Source organism: Myotis nattereri (genome assembly GCF_964212035.1).
Source record: "Myotis nattereri genome assembly, chromosome: 9".
Classification (NCBI taxonomy): Eukaryota; Metazoa; Chordata; class Mammalia; order Chiroptera; family Vespertilionidae; genus Myotis; species Myotis nattereri.
Genome location: NC_138084.1, coordinates 38,451,742 through 38,469,159, shown reverse-complemented (window position 1 = coordinate 38,469,159; position 17,418 = coordinate 38,451,742). Strand labels below are relative to the sequence as shown.

The 17,418-nt window shown below is 46.3% G+C and overlaps 1 protein-coding gene across 2 annotated transcripts in view; it reads left to right on the top strand.

Moving 5' to 3' along the window:
* Positions 1-17,418, top strand: part of PPFIBP2 (PPFIA binding protein 2) — a gene marked incomplete at its 5' end in the record, with an annotated part of 95,789 nt that overhangs the window by 32,241 nt on the left and 46,130 nt on the right. For both annotated transcript variants that reach the window (XM_081099126.1, XM_081099125.1), the window contains 2 exons: positions 7,210-7,302; positions 11,381-11,494. In XM_081099126.1, the coding sequence (XP_080955252.1) occupies positions 7,210-7,302; positions 11,381-11,494 (207 nt within the window). The remainder of the gene's footprint in view (positions 1-7,209; positions 7,303-11,380; positions 11,495-17,418) is intronic.

Here is a 17,418-nt window from a genome sequence, read left to right as displayed (position 1 = left end):
TCCAGTGCTCTCAGCCAGCGGTGGTGCTGCGCTGTCACTCAGGCCGCCTTTTGCCTTCTCCAGCCCGAAAGCATTTTGGTTGTTGTCCCCTTGGGTTGTTTGTGCAGACTTTTACAGATACGTCCTAGGCATCCTGATCAGAAACGTTGCCTTGTTTTGTCCTCTTGCACAAAAAGAGCTAATTAAAACTGTCAGCACAAGGGATGAACTGTTTCTAACTCTACTTTGGTCTTTTTGGCTCAAACAAAGGCAATTTAATGATTTCCGTATTTCCACAATCATTCCGAAACTGTTTATGTTACACAGAGGAAATATTAGGGCATCCTGCTGTAAAGAGCGCGCTGCACTTTCATTCCCACGAGTTTTTGTGTGTAATGATCTAACGGAACCTCTATGTCGCTCTGTGAGGTATAATGTTCTCTATTTGAAGGATGGGGCATCTGAGATGAGGTGACCTTCCTGAGGTTACACATGGTTAGAGCCATTTCTTGCTGCCCTTGTTCTGCAGAGAAGGCTTAACCCCCGACTTCTCCAGTTCCCCCAACCCCCAGTTGATGCCGAGGGGCCTGTTGCATCTCGTATCATTCCCTGTCTTTACTTTGTCATTTCCGTGTCTTGTTCTACGTGGGAAATAAGAATGGAGGCCAACAGGTGGTGGTTAGGAAGCCATCCATTCCACACACAAAGGAGACTGGGTGCCTTTTTTATCCCAGTACATCCCACACAGACACACCCTGTGCCACAAAGTAGATCCCCTTTGGCCCTTGATGATAATCCTGGTTTTTAACTACCGTTGGCTCAATGCCATCTTCAAAATTGCCAGTTCAAGCAAATTAGGCAACAGTGGGCAGAATTCCTTTGTAATTTATGTCCCAATAGTAGGAATCCTTTCTTGTATGTCTGTTGCCAAAGGAGTACATTTCAGTCAGTTGATCAGCCTCCCTTTGAGATCAATGCATTAGTCTGGACTTTTGGTTGCAAGTAACAGAAACTCTGCTTGGACCAGTACAGGCCAAGAAGGGACTAACAGGAAGGGTAGGGCCATATCGCTGCCTTTAGACAGTGTGAACCAGGGATGAGAATGCCACCGTCCTCTATCTTTTCTTGACTTTCATTTGTTTCTGTGCATGATGGCTTCATAGCTGACTCCTGCAAACCAGCTGCCTCCACATGGAGGGGACATGGTTACTGATAACCTCAGAACCTTCTGGCACCGCTCACTACCGCTTTCTGTTCCCATGTTTAAAAATTCAGAGGGAAGATTCCAACCAGCCAAGCTTGGATCAGGTGGCTGGGAGGTGAGGATTGTCTCTAAAGAGATGACAGCCCTCAATTCTGTCAGGTGGTCACAGTCTAGGTAATGATCCCAGCCTATTCTGGACAGATAGGCTTCACTAAAGAAGTGTTCAGAAGAATTCTGTGTGCATTGGTCTTCTCCATCCCTCTTCTTTAGCACAGGTGACATTGACTAGTCTGAGCTTCTCTGCAACTAATGATAAGGTTTCTTTTGGGAGGCCTTAGACATCTTCTAATAACATCATCTCTAATTAAAATGCAGTGTTTCTCAAGATATGGAAACATACTTTATTTCTTGAGTCTGCTAGCATCCAGCTCTCAGTACAGGAGGAACTTTCTAAGAATAAACTCCTTTTACACTTACCCATGGGAGAGGTGGGGGCAGGACTCAGTTGAGATTAGGCTAGTGACCTTATATAGTCCGAATTGCCCTTTATGCAGAGACTCTGCCCATGCTGGAACCTTATTGGTCAGTCTACTCTCCATCCTCTCATTGCTCTCCAGTCACTGAGGCTGATTAGCTATCATCATCAACTCCCTGACCCCCAACCAAAGAACACCCTGTGCAGCTGCTACAGCAACCTGAAGCCTCTCCCTCCACTTAGACATGGCTTAAAAAATAGCTCCACCTGTCTTGGCCGGTATTGCTTAGTGATTGGAGCAGCAACCCAAGCAGCAAAGAGTCACAGGTTCGATTCCCAGTCAAGGGCACATACCTGGGTTTTGGGTCCAAACCCCAACCCCAGTCTAGGCGCATGTGGGAAGCAACCAATCAATGTGTCTCTCCCTCTCTCTCCCCCACTTCCTACCTCCCTTTCACAGTTTCTGAAAATCAGTAGGAAAAATATCTTCCAGTGAGGATTTAAAAAATATATAGATTCCCCACCTTACTCTGTGGACTGCTGAAGCTGTGCATTAGGCCTGCCCAGCCTTAGCAGTGATAGCATTTTGGTTCTTCTAGAAATAGACCCATAATCTGTAAGCCTTGAGGCACTGTGTTGTCTCTGTTCCTGAGGAGTCTCAGCAACATCACTTGTAAGGCCTGGGGAAGACTTTGATCTGATAACTCTTGGCTATGTTTTACATTTGCCCTCAACAGATCTGGGTTTTAGAGGCTGAATTCCTTGCATTCAAGATTTTTTCCAGCTTTGCCCTGGCTGATGTAGCTTAGTTGATTGTCTGTTGCATCCACCAAAAAGTCACCAGTTTGATTCCCAGTCAGAGCACATACCCTGGTTGTGGGCTTGGTCCCCAGTGGGGAATGTGCAGGAGGCAGCCAATCGATGTTTCTCTCTCCCTCTCTACCTCCCTTCCTCTCTCTCTAAAATCAATAAAGTATATTAAAAAAAAAAAGATTTTTCCCAGCCTCTTGAGAACAAAGCTTTGATAGAGGCAAATGTATTTTAGCTTCAGTAATGTTGACTAAAGTTTCTGAGGTATTGACAATCTACATGTAAAGAGAACTCCCCGTCCTGATTCAGTTCTGTGATACAAGAGAGGAAGCATGTTGCACTGTGGCATTTCTTCAGCCGAAATGCAAAAGGACATGGAAATGTGTCTCTCAATCTCTTTACAGATCTCCTAGTCCCTCACAATATCCATATGTAATTGGATTATATAATCAGAAGCTCTGACCGTGGGAAGTTTTGATGAGAAGATTCATTTTCCCTCTGTCATATTTGTAGAAATAACCATCAAAACAGAAGAGAAAATTTGATCGAATAGATGAGTAACACAGTTTAGTACATTAGCTGTCCAATGGACAGGTCTAGCCTAGGGGCTACCATCATTGGTTGAATGAAAATGACCTTTTTATTATTTATATTCATCAATGGAATGAGCATTGAACAGGGAAGAAATTCTCCTTTAGATACACTTGCCATCTCAGAGTGGGAAAGAATGGAAATTTAGCATGTAGCTTCCTTCCGAATTCAATTTGACTTTCTCTCATCTGTGGATAGCTGCCTTGCTCCTCTTAACCTGACTTCATACATGGAGCTGGGCAACCACTCTATCACTGACTTACCCAACAGAGAATATGGACAAGACTTTTCAGAGACTCCCAAACCTAGAATCACTCAGGGACCCAGATGTATGGTCTCAGTATTGATCCAAGAATTCTACTACTGCAGTTCCACTGGTAGAATTAAGAAATCATATATACCCTCTGACAAAGCAAGTTCTTCTTAAAGTAGGGCAAAACAGAGCTGTGTTCCAACCATGTCTTTTGAAACACATTTCTGAATCATTGGAATGGCATTTACATTACCATGTGGCCCTTTATGCCTTGATAACATATCTGTTTTGCAATCCAAAAATGACAACAGGAAATGATTGAACTTGTTGCCCAATTACTGGAACAAAGATCTGTACATTTATGTACCTCAACTCAAATCCTCACTTTGACTGATGGCTGGTAGCATTCAACAAGATGATTCTGAAACAATCTTCTTGGCACTGTTCTCAGATGCTTTCCAGGTTTTTCTTCAAGTGGAGGTGGCATTTTATTCTGGTCTGTGCTCTGCTGTTGATGGCAGTTTTGTTGAGATGTCAGTCTCATCTAGATTGTGAAGACATGGCTCTTTTTTCACCAAAAGCCTCTTCTATCTGGAACATTATCTCTGGTTCACTGGTGTTTAATACCTTTCAAAAGCTTGCTAGGGAACAGCAGTGACTTGGATAGACTGTATGAGAGGAAGATGCTAGAACAGTGATTTGGGGTGAGGGAGGGACCTTTCTGCCATGAGCATCACTGTGATCTGGGCCAATGTGGCTGGCTGAGAGGGGATGTGCCTTGTTCATACACTTGTGCCTCAGTTGCTTTACCTGTAAAATGGGAATAAAAACAATACCCATCTCATGGGGTTGTGGGAAGAAGTAAATGAGTTCATGTATGTCAGGTGCTCTCAACAGTGCCTGGCACATGTGAACAGTACCTACATGCTTGCTATGTGTTTATAGCACTGTGCTTGGACCACATTGTATCGGTCTCCATAGACTTGCTTTGGCCTTTGGCCCATATTAACCCCTAACCTATTTAGAGGACATCACAGGAAAGTGTGAGTTCTGGGTTTGGTTTACTGTGAAGATATTATCATGGATGTTGTTTTTCCCATTTCATAATCTCTGTGAAAATAAGAGGTGTTCCTCCCTTCCTCAGGAATAGTTGTGCTTCTCCCAGGCAGTTACTTTGACTTGACTGTACTGCTCTGTGCCTCTTTTTATTCATCACGCTTCCCTTTTTCCATTGACTGCTAGGGCGGATTTGGATTTTTTGTGTCTACTTCTAGTCTAGCATGTGCTATAGATTCTATGGCATGCATGTTGTATATTAACTGAATCTACTATTGAAATCATCTTTCTTACTCTTCCATTTTTTTCCACCTCGTAAAAATAGCTGCCTCTGGGTGAGTGTATGGGTTGACCTTTTGTTGTGATGAAGAACCTGCTGCACCCCTTTGGACTGAGGCATGGTTGGCGCCCTGACTTGCTGGAGTCTTGCAGGAATTTTCCCTTTGGTCTTCTCTCCTTCACCTCCTGCTGGAGAAGTGGCAGCTGTCCATGCTGGGTGGCCTCGTGCACATGCCGACTTTGGCACTGGGTTGGACATGCAGAGCTTCACGTGGGTGCTGGGGTCCTTTTCTATTCTCCCCACCCCCTGAACATCACCATCATGTCAGTTCTCTGACAGAGGAGCCTTTGACCTGCTGTTGAGAATTATTTTTCTCTCTCTTCTTGTAAGACTCTGAGAAAATGTAGGCTATAATTATATCCTTAAATACTAGTCAGAGAGCTTGACCATGTGAGGACTGGAATATGAATTAATGTAACAACAATAAACTGCCACCAACACAAAGGAGCCCTTTGTGATTATGAAGGCCCTTTGTCTATGGTGTGAAAGAGCTTCCACAACAATGAACAAGATGCAGACTGCAGAGAGGCTGGTGCAAAAGGCAGTGGTGTGGCAGTGCCCTTGGGTCCTGTCTAGCTTGAGCCTGGCACGGCCACCCTGGGAACTGGCCCCTGGGCTTGCCCTCCCACTCCCTCTTCCAGTCTGCCAGTGCTGCTCTCCCAGTGCGACTCCTGCTTCAATGCAGAATGCTTGGTCCCTGTTTCTGTCCTAGGGCCCAGCCTGGCTCTGCCACCTGCCCTCACCCACACCTCCCATCCCAGCCCACTGGAGAAGGGGTGGGGCAAGGGAAGGCAGGAGGTGCCCTTTCTTAATGGAGGGGGGTTGGAAAGCTCTTTCTGAAGGTTGGAATGTGGGGAAATGGGCTTCGGAGAAGGGAACCAGCTCCAGTCCCCTGTGCCTGGGCTCCTCACTGACTCTCTTTTGCACAATCATGACCTTCCTTTGGGGCACAGGTAACGTGTCTCATGACCATTGGAGCTTCCATTCCTCTGAAGCAGCCCAGATTATGATTGTCACTTCCCCATTGAGCAATAACATCTACTTTTTCAGACTGTCAGGCCCCTGGATGGCCGCTGGTGGGCCTCTGGTTTCGGCCTTTCATTCAGCACAGAGGAAAGGGAGTGTTTGGTGGCATTGGGCCAGGTCTGTTCCATTAGCAGCTCCCTCACTCCTCCCCGCCACACCCAGGTCAGACACACCCTGAACGTCACTCCAGCTCCATCTCCAGCTCAGGGCATTTTATGAGATACTGCCTCTCCTCTGCCATTTCTAATCTTCTCCCTTTCCTCTGTGTTTCATGGTTTCTGGCTACTTTCCATTTACTGTGTTTTCTCTGCTTACTCCTCTGAGAGCCCTCGGGGTTATTTAGGTTCTCCTCAAGATGTTTCATCGTAGCTTGCTTCACTCAGCTCTAGCTTTGTAGAAACACAGTGTGGCCTGGTCGGTGTGGCTCAGTGGTTGAGTGTTGACCAAGGAACCAAGAGGTTGTTGGTTTGATTCCTGGTCAGGGCACATGCCTGCGTTGTGGCTCAATCCCCAGTATGGGGTGTGCAGGAGGCAGCCGATCTATGATGTTTCTCTCTCATCGATGTTTCTATCTCTCTATCCCAGTGATGGCGAACCTATGACACGCGTGTCAGAAGTGACACGCAAACTCATTTTTTTGGTTGATTTTTCTTTGTTAAATGGCATTTAAATATATAAAATAAATATCAAAAATATAAATCTTTCTTTTACTATGGTTGCAAATATCAAAAAATTTCTATATGTGACACAGCACCAGAGTTAAGTTGGGGTTTTCAAAATGCTGACACGCCGAGCTCAAAAGGTTCGTCATCACTGCTCTATCCCTTTCCCTCCCTCTGTTTCTAAAAATCAATAAAAACATAGGTTAAAAAACACACACACAGTGTTCCAGCCTGACTGCCAGAGTGCTAATCAAGGAGTGGGATTGGCCATCTCTAGAACAGATGTGTGAGTAGGTGAAGGGCCTTGCAGTTGGCATCTCCTGTCTTCCATGCTGGGGGGTGTGCCTTGGCTCTGGAGAACCTGGCATGAGAGTTAAGAGATACCAAGATCTCTGCAGGAGTTGTTCCCACATAGTTCCTTTGTGAATAATATCAGCTTCCTGGGCTCCTCACAGAGTAGAACCACATTGCTGTTGGTGCCTCTGGCAGGCTATGCCTCCAGCTAGACCAGACCCAACTCATCCAATCAAGTCGGGCACCACTGGGTCTGGAGCTCCATGAGGCCTTCCCGGCCAAGGGTGAGGTCATCTGAGGGGGTGGTTTTGCCAACTTTCAAAACATACCTATCACCAGCATCTGGTCAGGTTCTCTTTGTCGTAGTTTGGGAATCCTGTGGTTTCCTGTTCAGGTGGGTGGTTTTGCACATATAATCAGTGCAACTGTCCACACAAATTGCATACTTCATTTGGAAGTTGGTAAGATGTTTTTCTAATCTTTTAAGTACATCCTTTTTCTTTCTCCCCTTCTCTCTAGTCCCAGGTAAATCACCACGGTGTTGCTAGTAATGAAACATACCAGGAACGCTTGGCACGTCTAGAAGGAGACAAGGAGTCCCTCATATTACAGGTGGGTCCTTTTTGGTGGGAATTGCATATCCTATTACCTCCAACTCTGCAGCTGCCCTAGAGGGAGAGAAGCACAGGGATTCTTCCTGTTGGGTTTATTTTGCTCCCAAAGTGTATGCTTTTAGAAAGACTTTTCCTGAAACACAGCAGCAAGTAACTGGGGGCACAATTTCACTCTGGATTGGCTTTGGGAGACTGTGAATGTATTCATTTATTCATCATGAACTACCAAGCACCCACCTCGATACGCTGGAAGCTCTGTGGCCAGGTTGGTTAATTGGGCCTTATCTTCTAGGAGCCCAGAAGTCTCGCAAGGATGATAAGCTGTATCCTCATGTCACTAATGAAACAGCCATGACTGATCCGGGCCTAAGGGTGCATGTTAATGGGATCAGGCCCAAATAATCTGGAGGTGGATCTAGACTTGAACTTTGAGGCCAAATCCCCTAGATGGTAACATGGGGGTAATAAGCCTTTGATGACTCTCTTGCTTCAAAGAGAGGAACTCCAAAACTCTTCCTGGAGAAAGATAGTCAAAGGAACACTTTCAGTTTTGAAAGCATGCATTCCTTGGTAGGACACAAAGGTGAGCATTCTTCTGGGAGGCCTATTGCTGTGGCGGGGGCTCTCCACTATGCTAGCTCTCAGCTGCATGGATCAAGCATCAAGGTCTGGTATGCATTGATCGTTTGGAGAATAATAGGATTAAATATCCCAATCTTCGTTTTTTAAAAAGCTCAAAGGGTGCTGGACAAGACCGGTAGTGGAATGGATGAGGGGGCTGGTAGGGTTCTGAGCCCTCCCTTTGGCTCCCCCAACTGTGGGCTGAAGCCTAGAGCCCTGGAGTTAGCACTAGAATTAAGAGGCTGCAGTATGTTTGTTTGTTAATCTTATTTTACCTTATTTCTTTTATGCATTTCACTTCATTTTATGAATGTGAGAATAATACGTGACTACTTTAGAAACTTTGGAATAGCAAAAAGAGTTTAACGTTTTGGCCTTTTATCCCAGCCTTTTTTATCCTGTCCTACCCCTATGTTAAATAATTAAGCTCAAACCAATTATACAGTTACACTGGTTTTTTCCCCTTCACTTCATTGATTTGGTTCATTAAAGAATATTTGAGTGCTTACAGCTTGGCAGACACTGGTTGCAGGTGCTGGGGAAGCAGCAGCGAAGGAAACAGACTAAGTCAGGCCCTGTGCTCAAGCTTCCATTCATGTGTGTGTGCCTGTGTGTGTGTAGACAGTAAACCAATACACAAAATGCTTCAGGTGGTGATAAATACTATGGAGGGAAATAGAGCAGGATAAGGACTGTGTTGTCAGGGAAGATCTCCCTTGACAGGAGGACACCTGACTGGAGTTAGGGGAGAGCCACTTGGGTGCCTGGAGAAAAGCACATTCCAGGCCAAGGAAGTGGCGGATCCAGCACAGGCCCTGGGGTAGAGGTGTGCTCAGTGTGTGGGACTGAACAGGAAGGAGCCATGTGACTTGAATTGGTGACCTGCAGGGAGGCCTGTTGGGAACCGCCTTCAGAAAGGTACAGAGGCCAGATTAGATAGCCCATTAGAGCACAGACATTTTGAGGAATGCGTAATTTGAAGTGCCATCCCAATGAGATGATTAAGGAAAGAATGTCCAGTGTAAAATATTGTAGCAAAACTATGAAATTGCAAACTTTTGAACCAGAAACCTTCATGGCTGACATAACACATTCCTAGTTAGAAGATTACATTTTAATAAAAGTCCTCTGTGATCATCTCTTTGATGTGCATGTTGTTGGAAGTTGTTTAAAAAAAAACAAAAAAAACTTCCAAATTCTTGAATAATCTTTATTTAAGTAATTGTAACACAATTGGAAACCTGCTTATTAGAAAAGTCAGAAGTGGATTCCAGCAATTTCTGTTCTGCCTGGAGCTTGTGGACAGACTTTCAGAGTTGCTCTCCCATCATCACCGCTGCCTAGTGGCCCCATGGAGTCCATTAGACAAACCCCAGCATAGGAAGGCCTCTTGCTTAGACTGAATTCTTTGAAGCCCTTGGTCCATGTTTTCCTGGGTTTACTTGTAGAAGAACAAGGGGAATCACACAGAATCAAATACTTTATTTCCAGGATTAGTTCAAAACAAATAAAACCAAAATCGTTTCTCTCTTCATTAGAGTATACGTTCTGAAGGCAAGGCTTTTCTTTTCTTTTTTTACCTTTATCTCTCTCCCAGTGTCTGAAATCATGCCTAGCATGTAGTAGGGGCTCAAAAATATATATATTTTTTTATTACATAAAGGTTACATTCTAAGGTCTTTATATTTCTTGTCCTAATTTTCTACACCTCTCCATTCATAATTCTGAGTAGGTATCGAGGTTCCTCAGGACCCTGCAGCCCTGTGTGTCTTGAGTCAGACATGCAGCTGAGCTGTGAGCTGCGGAATGCTACAGACCACATGTCATTCCTTAGGGTACCACCAGCACATGGCCCCAAGGCCCAGGTCGTGGCGCAGACTATAGTTGTTAATCCTCATAGTAAGATTAACCGGAACACATCCTTCCCAAACAGAAACTCTGGGAGTCAGGCCCAAAGACCACCTCCTGGAATCCTACCCTTTTGAAAGGAAAGGTAGTAGTTGAAAAGGCCAGACTGCCGATGCTGTTGGGCAGTAAAGATTCAAAAACAAAAAAACCCACAAAGGTTTATGTTTAAAATGAGCCTGGTTAACAGAAGGTGCCCGTTTTTGGATTATAATTGAAATGTGAGCACACCATGCCTCAATATGTTTCAATAATTCATTAATCACTCTGGACCATCAAAATGGAAAGCTTAAAGCAGCCGTATTTAGATTCCTTCCTCTGTAAGAGCAGCTTTCTCATTCATGAAGTTTAAACACTCCTAAGTGAATTCACATGAACTCTTTCTTGCTCCAGCTGTTATTCCTTTACAGGCTGAGAAGCCGTTTAGGATGATCTATATGTAAACAGCAATGACTCAGCCATTACTGAAGAACCAAATGGGTCTAACGGGTCTCCATTTACCAGACATTGATTGCTCTATTTTGGGGAGATCACCCATTCGATTTCTTCACCTTCCTGGTCTGAGGCACCTGCTAATTAAGAAAAAGAAATGGATCCTGAGGCAGTTTGCTAAAAAGCAGGCTATAAAAATCCTTTCCGTATACACTGAGTGGCCAGATTATTATGGCCACCCCATCCGTACAATGAAGTGAATTAGTTATGCAAATAATAATAATAAAACCTTGAAAGTATTTGCTTAGGAAGTTTTCAATATTCAGTATTTTTGGGAGTGTCAATGAAGTACTGATGGGGTGGTCATAATAATCTGGCCGGTCATAATAATCTGCTCACTCAGTGTATATTTAGGGTATTAATTTATATAATTTATTAAAATTGTATTTTTCTAATTAATTCCAGTAAATATTTTCAGTGTTTTCCAGAAAGATGCCCCGTTTCCCTGCCACTGTATGTGCAGTGTGGCTTGTGTATATGTATGACTTCAGAGTCGTGTTTTGGCCTGTGAGGCACAAAAACCTTTCTGGAGCCAAGTTTTGTCAGTGCTAATACATGCCCTTTGCGTCCCACATTCCTTAATTGCTTCAGAACACTCCCCTGATAGGCGAGCAGCCCTCACACCCTATGAGAGAGGTGAGGTCATTGGTTAGTCTCCACACAGCTTGGACTGCTCTTCCACGTGAGGTGGCAGGAACCCAGGCAAGCCAGCCTGCTGTGCCTTGAGGTCGGGCTGCCAGAGGGATCTCTGGAAGAGGAATAAGAGCCAGAGTTTAGCCCAGAGGCAGCTCTCGTGACCGTGACCGCTGGGCGTTTTTCTCTTGAGCCTGTCAAGAGCAGGAAACGCGACCAAGGCTATTGAGACGGCTGAGACTCCCTGGCCAGGTAAGAAAACAACGGGAGTTTCCTTCGTCCAGAACTCTTCCCTGACCTGCCACCCATCAGGCAGAAAAGCCAGTCTTCCTGTGTAAGGATCAGTGGCTTCAGGGCTCACCTCCCCCCGTGGGGAGCCATTCCTGCCCCTCCCTCCACCACCATTGCTTTATTTCCCCCACCAGGTGAGTGTCCTCACAGACCAAGTGGAAGCCCAAGGAGAGAAGATTCGGGACCTGGAGGTGTGTCTGGAAGGACACCAGGTGAAACTCAATGCTGCTGAAGAGATGCTTCAACAGGTAAGGGCGACGGGGCTGAGGCCCTGGGGTTCTACGGGCCCTCAGTGTTTAAGCCCCTTTCTGTGCAGGGTTAAGGCTCCCGCTTTCCCATCCTTCCTGGAGGTGGGATCGGCTGCTCAGTGTGTGGTGTTGATTCAGCAGGTGAAACCAGCCGGAACATTGAGCATTGCAGAGCAGGAGGGAGGTGGGGAGGGCGAGGGAGGGGCGGGGCGGGGCTGGCCAGCCATGAATAACTTGTCGGGCTGGTTAGACAGATTCCCAGGCAGCACTTTCTCCAGGTCTGGTTCAGGGAAGGAGCTCTCTGTTGGCAAAGTCACCCTCATACTATCACGTGAACCCCAGCCTGACTGCAGGGGGCATGTGGGGCTTTAGAAAGCCAATTGGTTAGCTTAATTTGTGCCCGTTTCCCACTCATTCTTCCCCTTCGCACTCTTGTGTAGTCTTCTTTGATGAAATGTATTACATAAATAATATTTTAATGTAATTTAATACACACCAAAATGAAAAATAAAATTAGCTGCTCTCCTCCCAGTCAAATAAATCTCTGAAATGTCTTCTCCTTATTTTCTTTTGGTCCTTCTTGTTACGTGTACCTATAATTTGCAAAGCTCTATTCAGCACCATACAGTGTTGTCCTCAGATTTTGTATGCTTCACATCATAGTTTTTCCCCCCATTTTTAAATTTTTCTGTGGAGTTGTCTTTACTGTCATTTATACATATTTTTAAAGTGAAAGTATCATAATTAATTGACTTTTCTGCTCTTGAACAGTTTTAACCTGTTGTAAATAATGAGCTACGATTTTTAGGAAGAACATTGAATTTTTATCAAAAGTCTTTTTAGAATCTATTGAGGGGCTATTTAGAAATTTTACTTTATGAAATGTAATAAATATAACTACTTAATAGGTTTCCTTACCTTACATCCTTCTTGCAATTTCAGTGACATTGAGCACTAAACCATGACTAAAGTTTATGGGCACATGCTTTGCAGCTCCTGGTATTGTGCTGGCACATAAAGGGTGCTCAGGTGCTTGCTAACTAAAGAAGGAAAGTCAGTTCCTTCTTATGAGGGGGTTTGATTAGATGACCGCTGGCAATCTTTCCCCCAGAGCTCTAATGTTTTTTTTATCAGCATAAAATTAAAATTGTTCCGAGGCTTTGACTCTGACCTTTGTTCTCAGGACAAACCTCTCGGCTCCCAGGTGTCTCCTGGCATTGAGTGTGTTTTGAAACGTTTTTTAAAAAGTCAAATGGCTTTATAAAAAAATGAGTTCCAGCAGCTCACAGGCTGTTACTAATTTGTTATTTTTTCATTGCTGATGAATAAGTTACCACATTCTTGGATCCATTTGATTTTCTGTTTCAATTGTGTGCCGTTTCTCTTGCTCATCCTACTCCCGGAAAATCTGAGGAGCAACAGAAGTTGAGTCTTCTTATTTTTTCTATTTATTTTTAAAAGTTTTGACTTTTTCCTTTAAAAACCCAGGAAAGCCTGGTTGGTGTGGTTCAGTGGTTGAGCGTTGACCTATAAACCAGGAGGTCATGGTTCAATTCCCAGACGTAGCATATGCCCGGGTTGCAGGCTCAGCCCCCAGTGTGGGGCGTGCAGGAAGCAGCTGATCAATGAGTCTCTCTCCTCATATCTCTCTAACCCTCTCCCTTCCTCTCTGAAATCAGTAAAAATATATTTTAAAAAATAAAAATAAAAACCCAGAAAAGGAAATAGACTGATAGAAAAATCTCAAATGGCAGAAAAGCATTTTCACAGAGTACGTAGAACAACCCACTAGATTGTATTTTCAAGGCTGCACAAGGTGTGGTTGGGTGTGGGGCTGAGGCAGGAAGACTATGGAATATTATTTAAAAAACAACAACAAACAAACAAACAAAAAAGACAGTTAAAAAAAAAAAGAACAGAAAAAAGAAAATTTGGAGGTGGAAGGGAACCTGTCATAAAATTGTCGGGAGGTGGGTGTTTCAGGAAGGCAGGGCCTGGCAGGTAACCAGGCATTGGAGGTCATAGCTGCAGTGTGAGGCCCCTGCGTTCTCTGCAGCTGCCCCAGCTGCTCTTCCAGGACTGCCCTGCATCCCTCTCCGTGGCAGTGCTTCTGCTTCCTACTCTGAGGCTCCATCCAAGCAGTCAGGCTGGTTCCCAGCACCACCCCCAGGGAGTCTGTCTTGTCCGTCTATAGACTGGGTTTTAGACTTTTGAAAAAGTCCTAAGCTCCGTCCCCTGTATGTCCAGTGTATTCTGAATCTTTCCTGTGTGCTGTGGGTTTGGTGACAGGCATGTGCTTTGCATGTACCAATGAGGTGGACGCTTCGGCTTGGTACCTTTTGGAGGATAGTTCTTATTAGCCACCTCTAGGATTTAAAGATCTTCCTGAATGTAGCCGTAACTTCCCCTCATAGCTTTCATTGCATTCTTTCAGTCTTTCAGGAGTAAAATGAAAGGAGTGTGGAATACTCCTTCCATGGCAAATTTTGGGCTCGTGTCATAGGACACATGTGCACCTCAGCTCTCACTCCTGTGTTTGGGGGACATGGCGGTGCCTGAGCTTGAGATCTTTGAGTTCCCAGCTCCAAATCCCAAACTGAGTGTTCATGCTTTCCCGAAATCTGCTGGGTGCTGGCTGAAAAGACACTTCGTTCTTGCAGCACGGGGCTGATGCGATGCCATTGGTAGCTTGGAGTACACACATGTGTCGTCTGAGCTGGGGGCAGGAGAGACTTGCCTCATTTACTGTGTTATCCTGGGCTGCAGGGCGCTTGGCTTCTGGTGATAGGAGCAAGAATGACTCATGGCCCTGAGGCAGAGAACGGAGGCAAACAATTGCCCATTTCTTCCAGTACTCAGAAACCATCCCTGCCCTGAGCCAGCCTGGCCTCCTGCTCCAAGGCCTGCAGGGTTCTGAACAGTTTCTTTCCTGGTCATAGTCTGGGGCCTTCTGTCTGCCGTTGACGCTGCTCCCCTGGGGCATGCTGTTCCGGCACATTGAGTGTGTCCTGCTAAAGGAGGCAGCTGCTACTCAGCTCTAGCTGACTGGCCATGTGGGCCCAGTGTTGCTAGATAGTCCCATTTCTCACAAGCAGCTGGACATCCAGATTTCAAGGTAAGTTTCTGTTTTAAAAATGACTAACTTAAATGGAAAAAAAAAAATACTGTTTGAACCACATGATACATGTGGCTAAGCCTGGCCCACAGACCTCTAATCTGCAACCTCCGCTCTAGACTTTGTCCTCTCCACTGGCTGGAATAGCACTCGGGGGACTCAAGGAAACCCAAACCCAACCAGCATAGGCCAGGCCCTGTGCTTACAGGGGCTCCAGATCCCCACTGAGCTCTCTCTCCCCACAGCTGTTCTCCTGACCAACAACAGCCTCCCTCCTGGAGCCCAAGGGGAAGGAAGGAAGAGTGTTCCCCACTCAACTCATGAGCCGTGCCCCCCTCAGCCTGGCCTGGCCCAGTCCCTGCTAAGCACTGATCTCTCCATTCCCATCTGTTTTATTTTCTGCATTAATCCATCCAGTCTCCAGAAATCAGCAAGAGAGAACATGAAGACCTTGGGGTTAGATGGGCAAACCGGGACCAAACCGAATCAGCATAGGGGCCGGTCCACATGGGCAACACATAGATTATGGACACAAGTTAAAGCTAATTAGTACTTGTCTGCAACCCGATGCAGGCTGGGAACGAGGCAGCTGCAGCATCTCTTGGCACTGACTAGGAAGCACCTACTCAGATATAGTCTCAGACTCACTTGAGCATATCTGGATTTTCTGGGGAACCTTCCCCGTTAGGAGGAGACATTTCCCAGGAAATGTACTACTGGGTCTTCAAGGGGCCACAGCCTGGATCAGTTTTCACAGGTCTGGGATGGTCTAGGTACAGAACTCACGGGGCTGACCCTTGCCCTCTGTTCCTTGAATAGGTCAAAGCATTGTCCAGCTGCACCTCTGAGTGCTGCACACGGGGCTATGCCAACCCAGGGCCCAAAATAGCACCCTGGGAACATAGGTGTGGGCCAGTGCCCCCCTCCTTGTGACCAGCTTCACTGGCAACAAAATCTCTGTGTCACAGGGAGCATTCCCCATGGTCTGTTGATGTAGTTGAGGTCCCTGGCGGCTTTCTCTGAAGCAGCCTCCGTGGTTCCCTCGAGTCCAGAAGGTTCCTGCACAGCAAGCTCCTCTGCCTCCCCCAAGGACCTCTCTCCAGAGGGGATGATCTCAGGAAGGAAGCTGATGCTCTTCACTGGGTAAGAGGTATTGACAAGCCGGCAGCCAAATGCAGCACTTTGCAGAGACTGGCCATCTATGATGTCATCGATGTCCAGAGCAGAAACAATATTCAGTGACAAAAAGAAGAGAGAGTAGGGAAGCCAGTGGAGAAGCAGAAAGGATGCAAACCTCCTTGTGAGGACATAGTCCAGCTTTGGGGAAACCTTGAAGGCCACCAGGCTTGGTCTCAGTCCTCCTGCCTGACCTAGAGCCCCAGGCACTAGGCAGCCTGATTGTTTTGGCTGCCTTTTAGGAGAGGTACAGAGAGTGACAGATTTGGGGGGCTGGGAGTCAGTGAGCATGAGTTTCTGTAGGTTCACCACTTGTTGTTAACCTGGAAAAGCCAATGAACCTGTGTTCTTATTTACAGAGAATGGGGTGACAATATGGACTCGGCGTTGCCCGCCTCTTACAGCCATAGTGCGGTTACTCCAGTTTTGTTAAAACTGAGCACAATGGTCTGTGCGTCCAGACACTGAGCAGGGGACACGGGGCCTGAGACACAGGCCCGGCTCCTGCCCTTGAGGCGACGGAGGGAGCAGTGTGCCCAGACCTGTGAGCCCAGCAAAGTCTCCACAGGTCCTGCTGGCCGATTTCCCAAAAGCACTTTTAAGCGGGTATTTCTGTCTCAAAAAGAACATTAAACAGAGCCATGGACATGGTCCTGGGCGGCACAGGTCTGTCTGGGGAGGCGAGACCCTGGAGTCATGAGTGAAGGAGACAGGGTTTTGACAGTTATTCCCGAAAATCCCCCAGGAGATCATGAGGCAGAAGTAACTGTGTTCCTCTAGGTTTTCATTTGCCGTTGGCTCTCCAGACCACAGTGTGAAGTAGGTGCTTTGCCCCTTGTGACAGATCGGGGAGCGCAGGCTGTGAGAGAGGATTTCACCGGCGGGGACAGCTCAGGATCCAACCCGGGTCAACGACAAGCACCTCTCTGCACAGTGCCGATCATGCACGCGGCTCCCGGCAGGGCCTGGGCCTCTTATTCCAAAGGGCAAAGGACACATTTTCCCTTTCATGTCTTTCCACGCCGTCCGGGCCTTCCGGTTTCGGATTGCCCGTCTGGCCCCGTCCGCCGTCGCTGGTCAGTAACTCCCGGGTCGTGTTCCACACTTAAAGGTGGAGGTAATTGTTTCAAGATGTAGCCCTTGAAGGAGAGAACCAGTTGAAAGGCAAATTCTTTTTATCAGCTCTAGTCAGAAACAGCTTTTGGAAACAGGAAGTGACGATTTGCTCTGAGATGTCAGGTTTTTTTTCATCTCCAAGAAAGGAGATGGATTTGACGTTCTGGAAGAAATTACTGGTAGGGGTGAAATGAGAAGGGGAGGGGAGTGATCATTTTGCTCACTGGTTTTTCTTAAAGTTTCATTACCCAGTTTTATGGTCCTTCAAAGTAAGAAAAACTAAACACCCGCCTCCCAACCCCTTTTCTTGCTCATTGACACAGGTTGAAACAATTGGGAGAGCAGAAGCCAGGGCTGCATATGAAGCCTGCCCCCTAGTCTCCAGCCTTCCCTCCCCTCCCCTCTCCTCCCCTCCCTTCCCCTCCTCTCCCCTCCCTACACATTACTGTGGCTGCATGACCCCAAGATATTCCTGCAGGGCCTTGCCCTGCAGGTCTGAGCAAAGGCCATGCCTTGG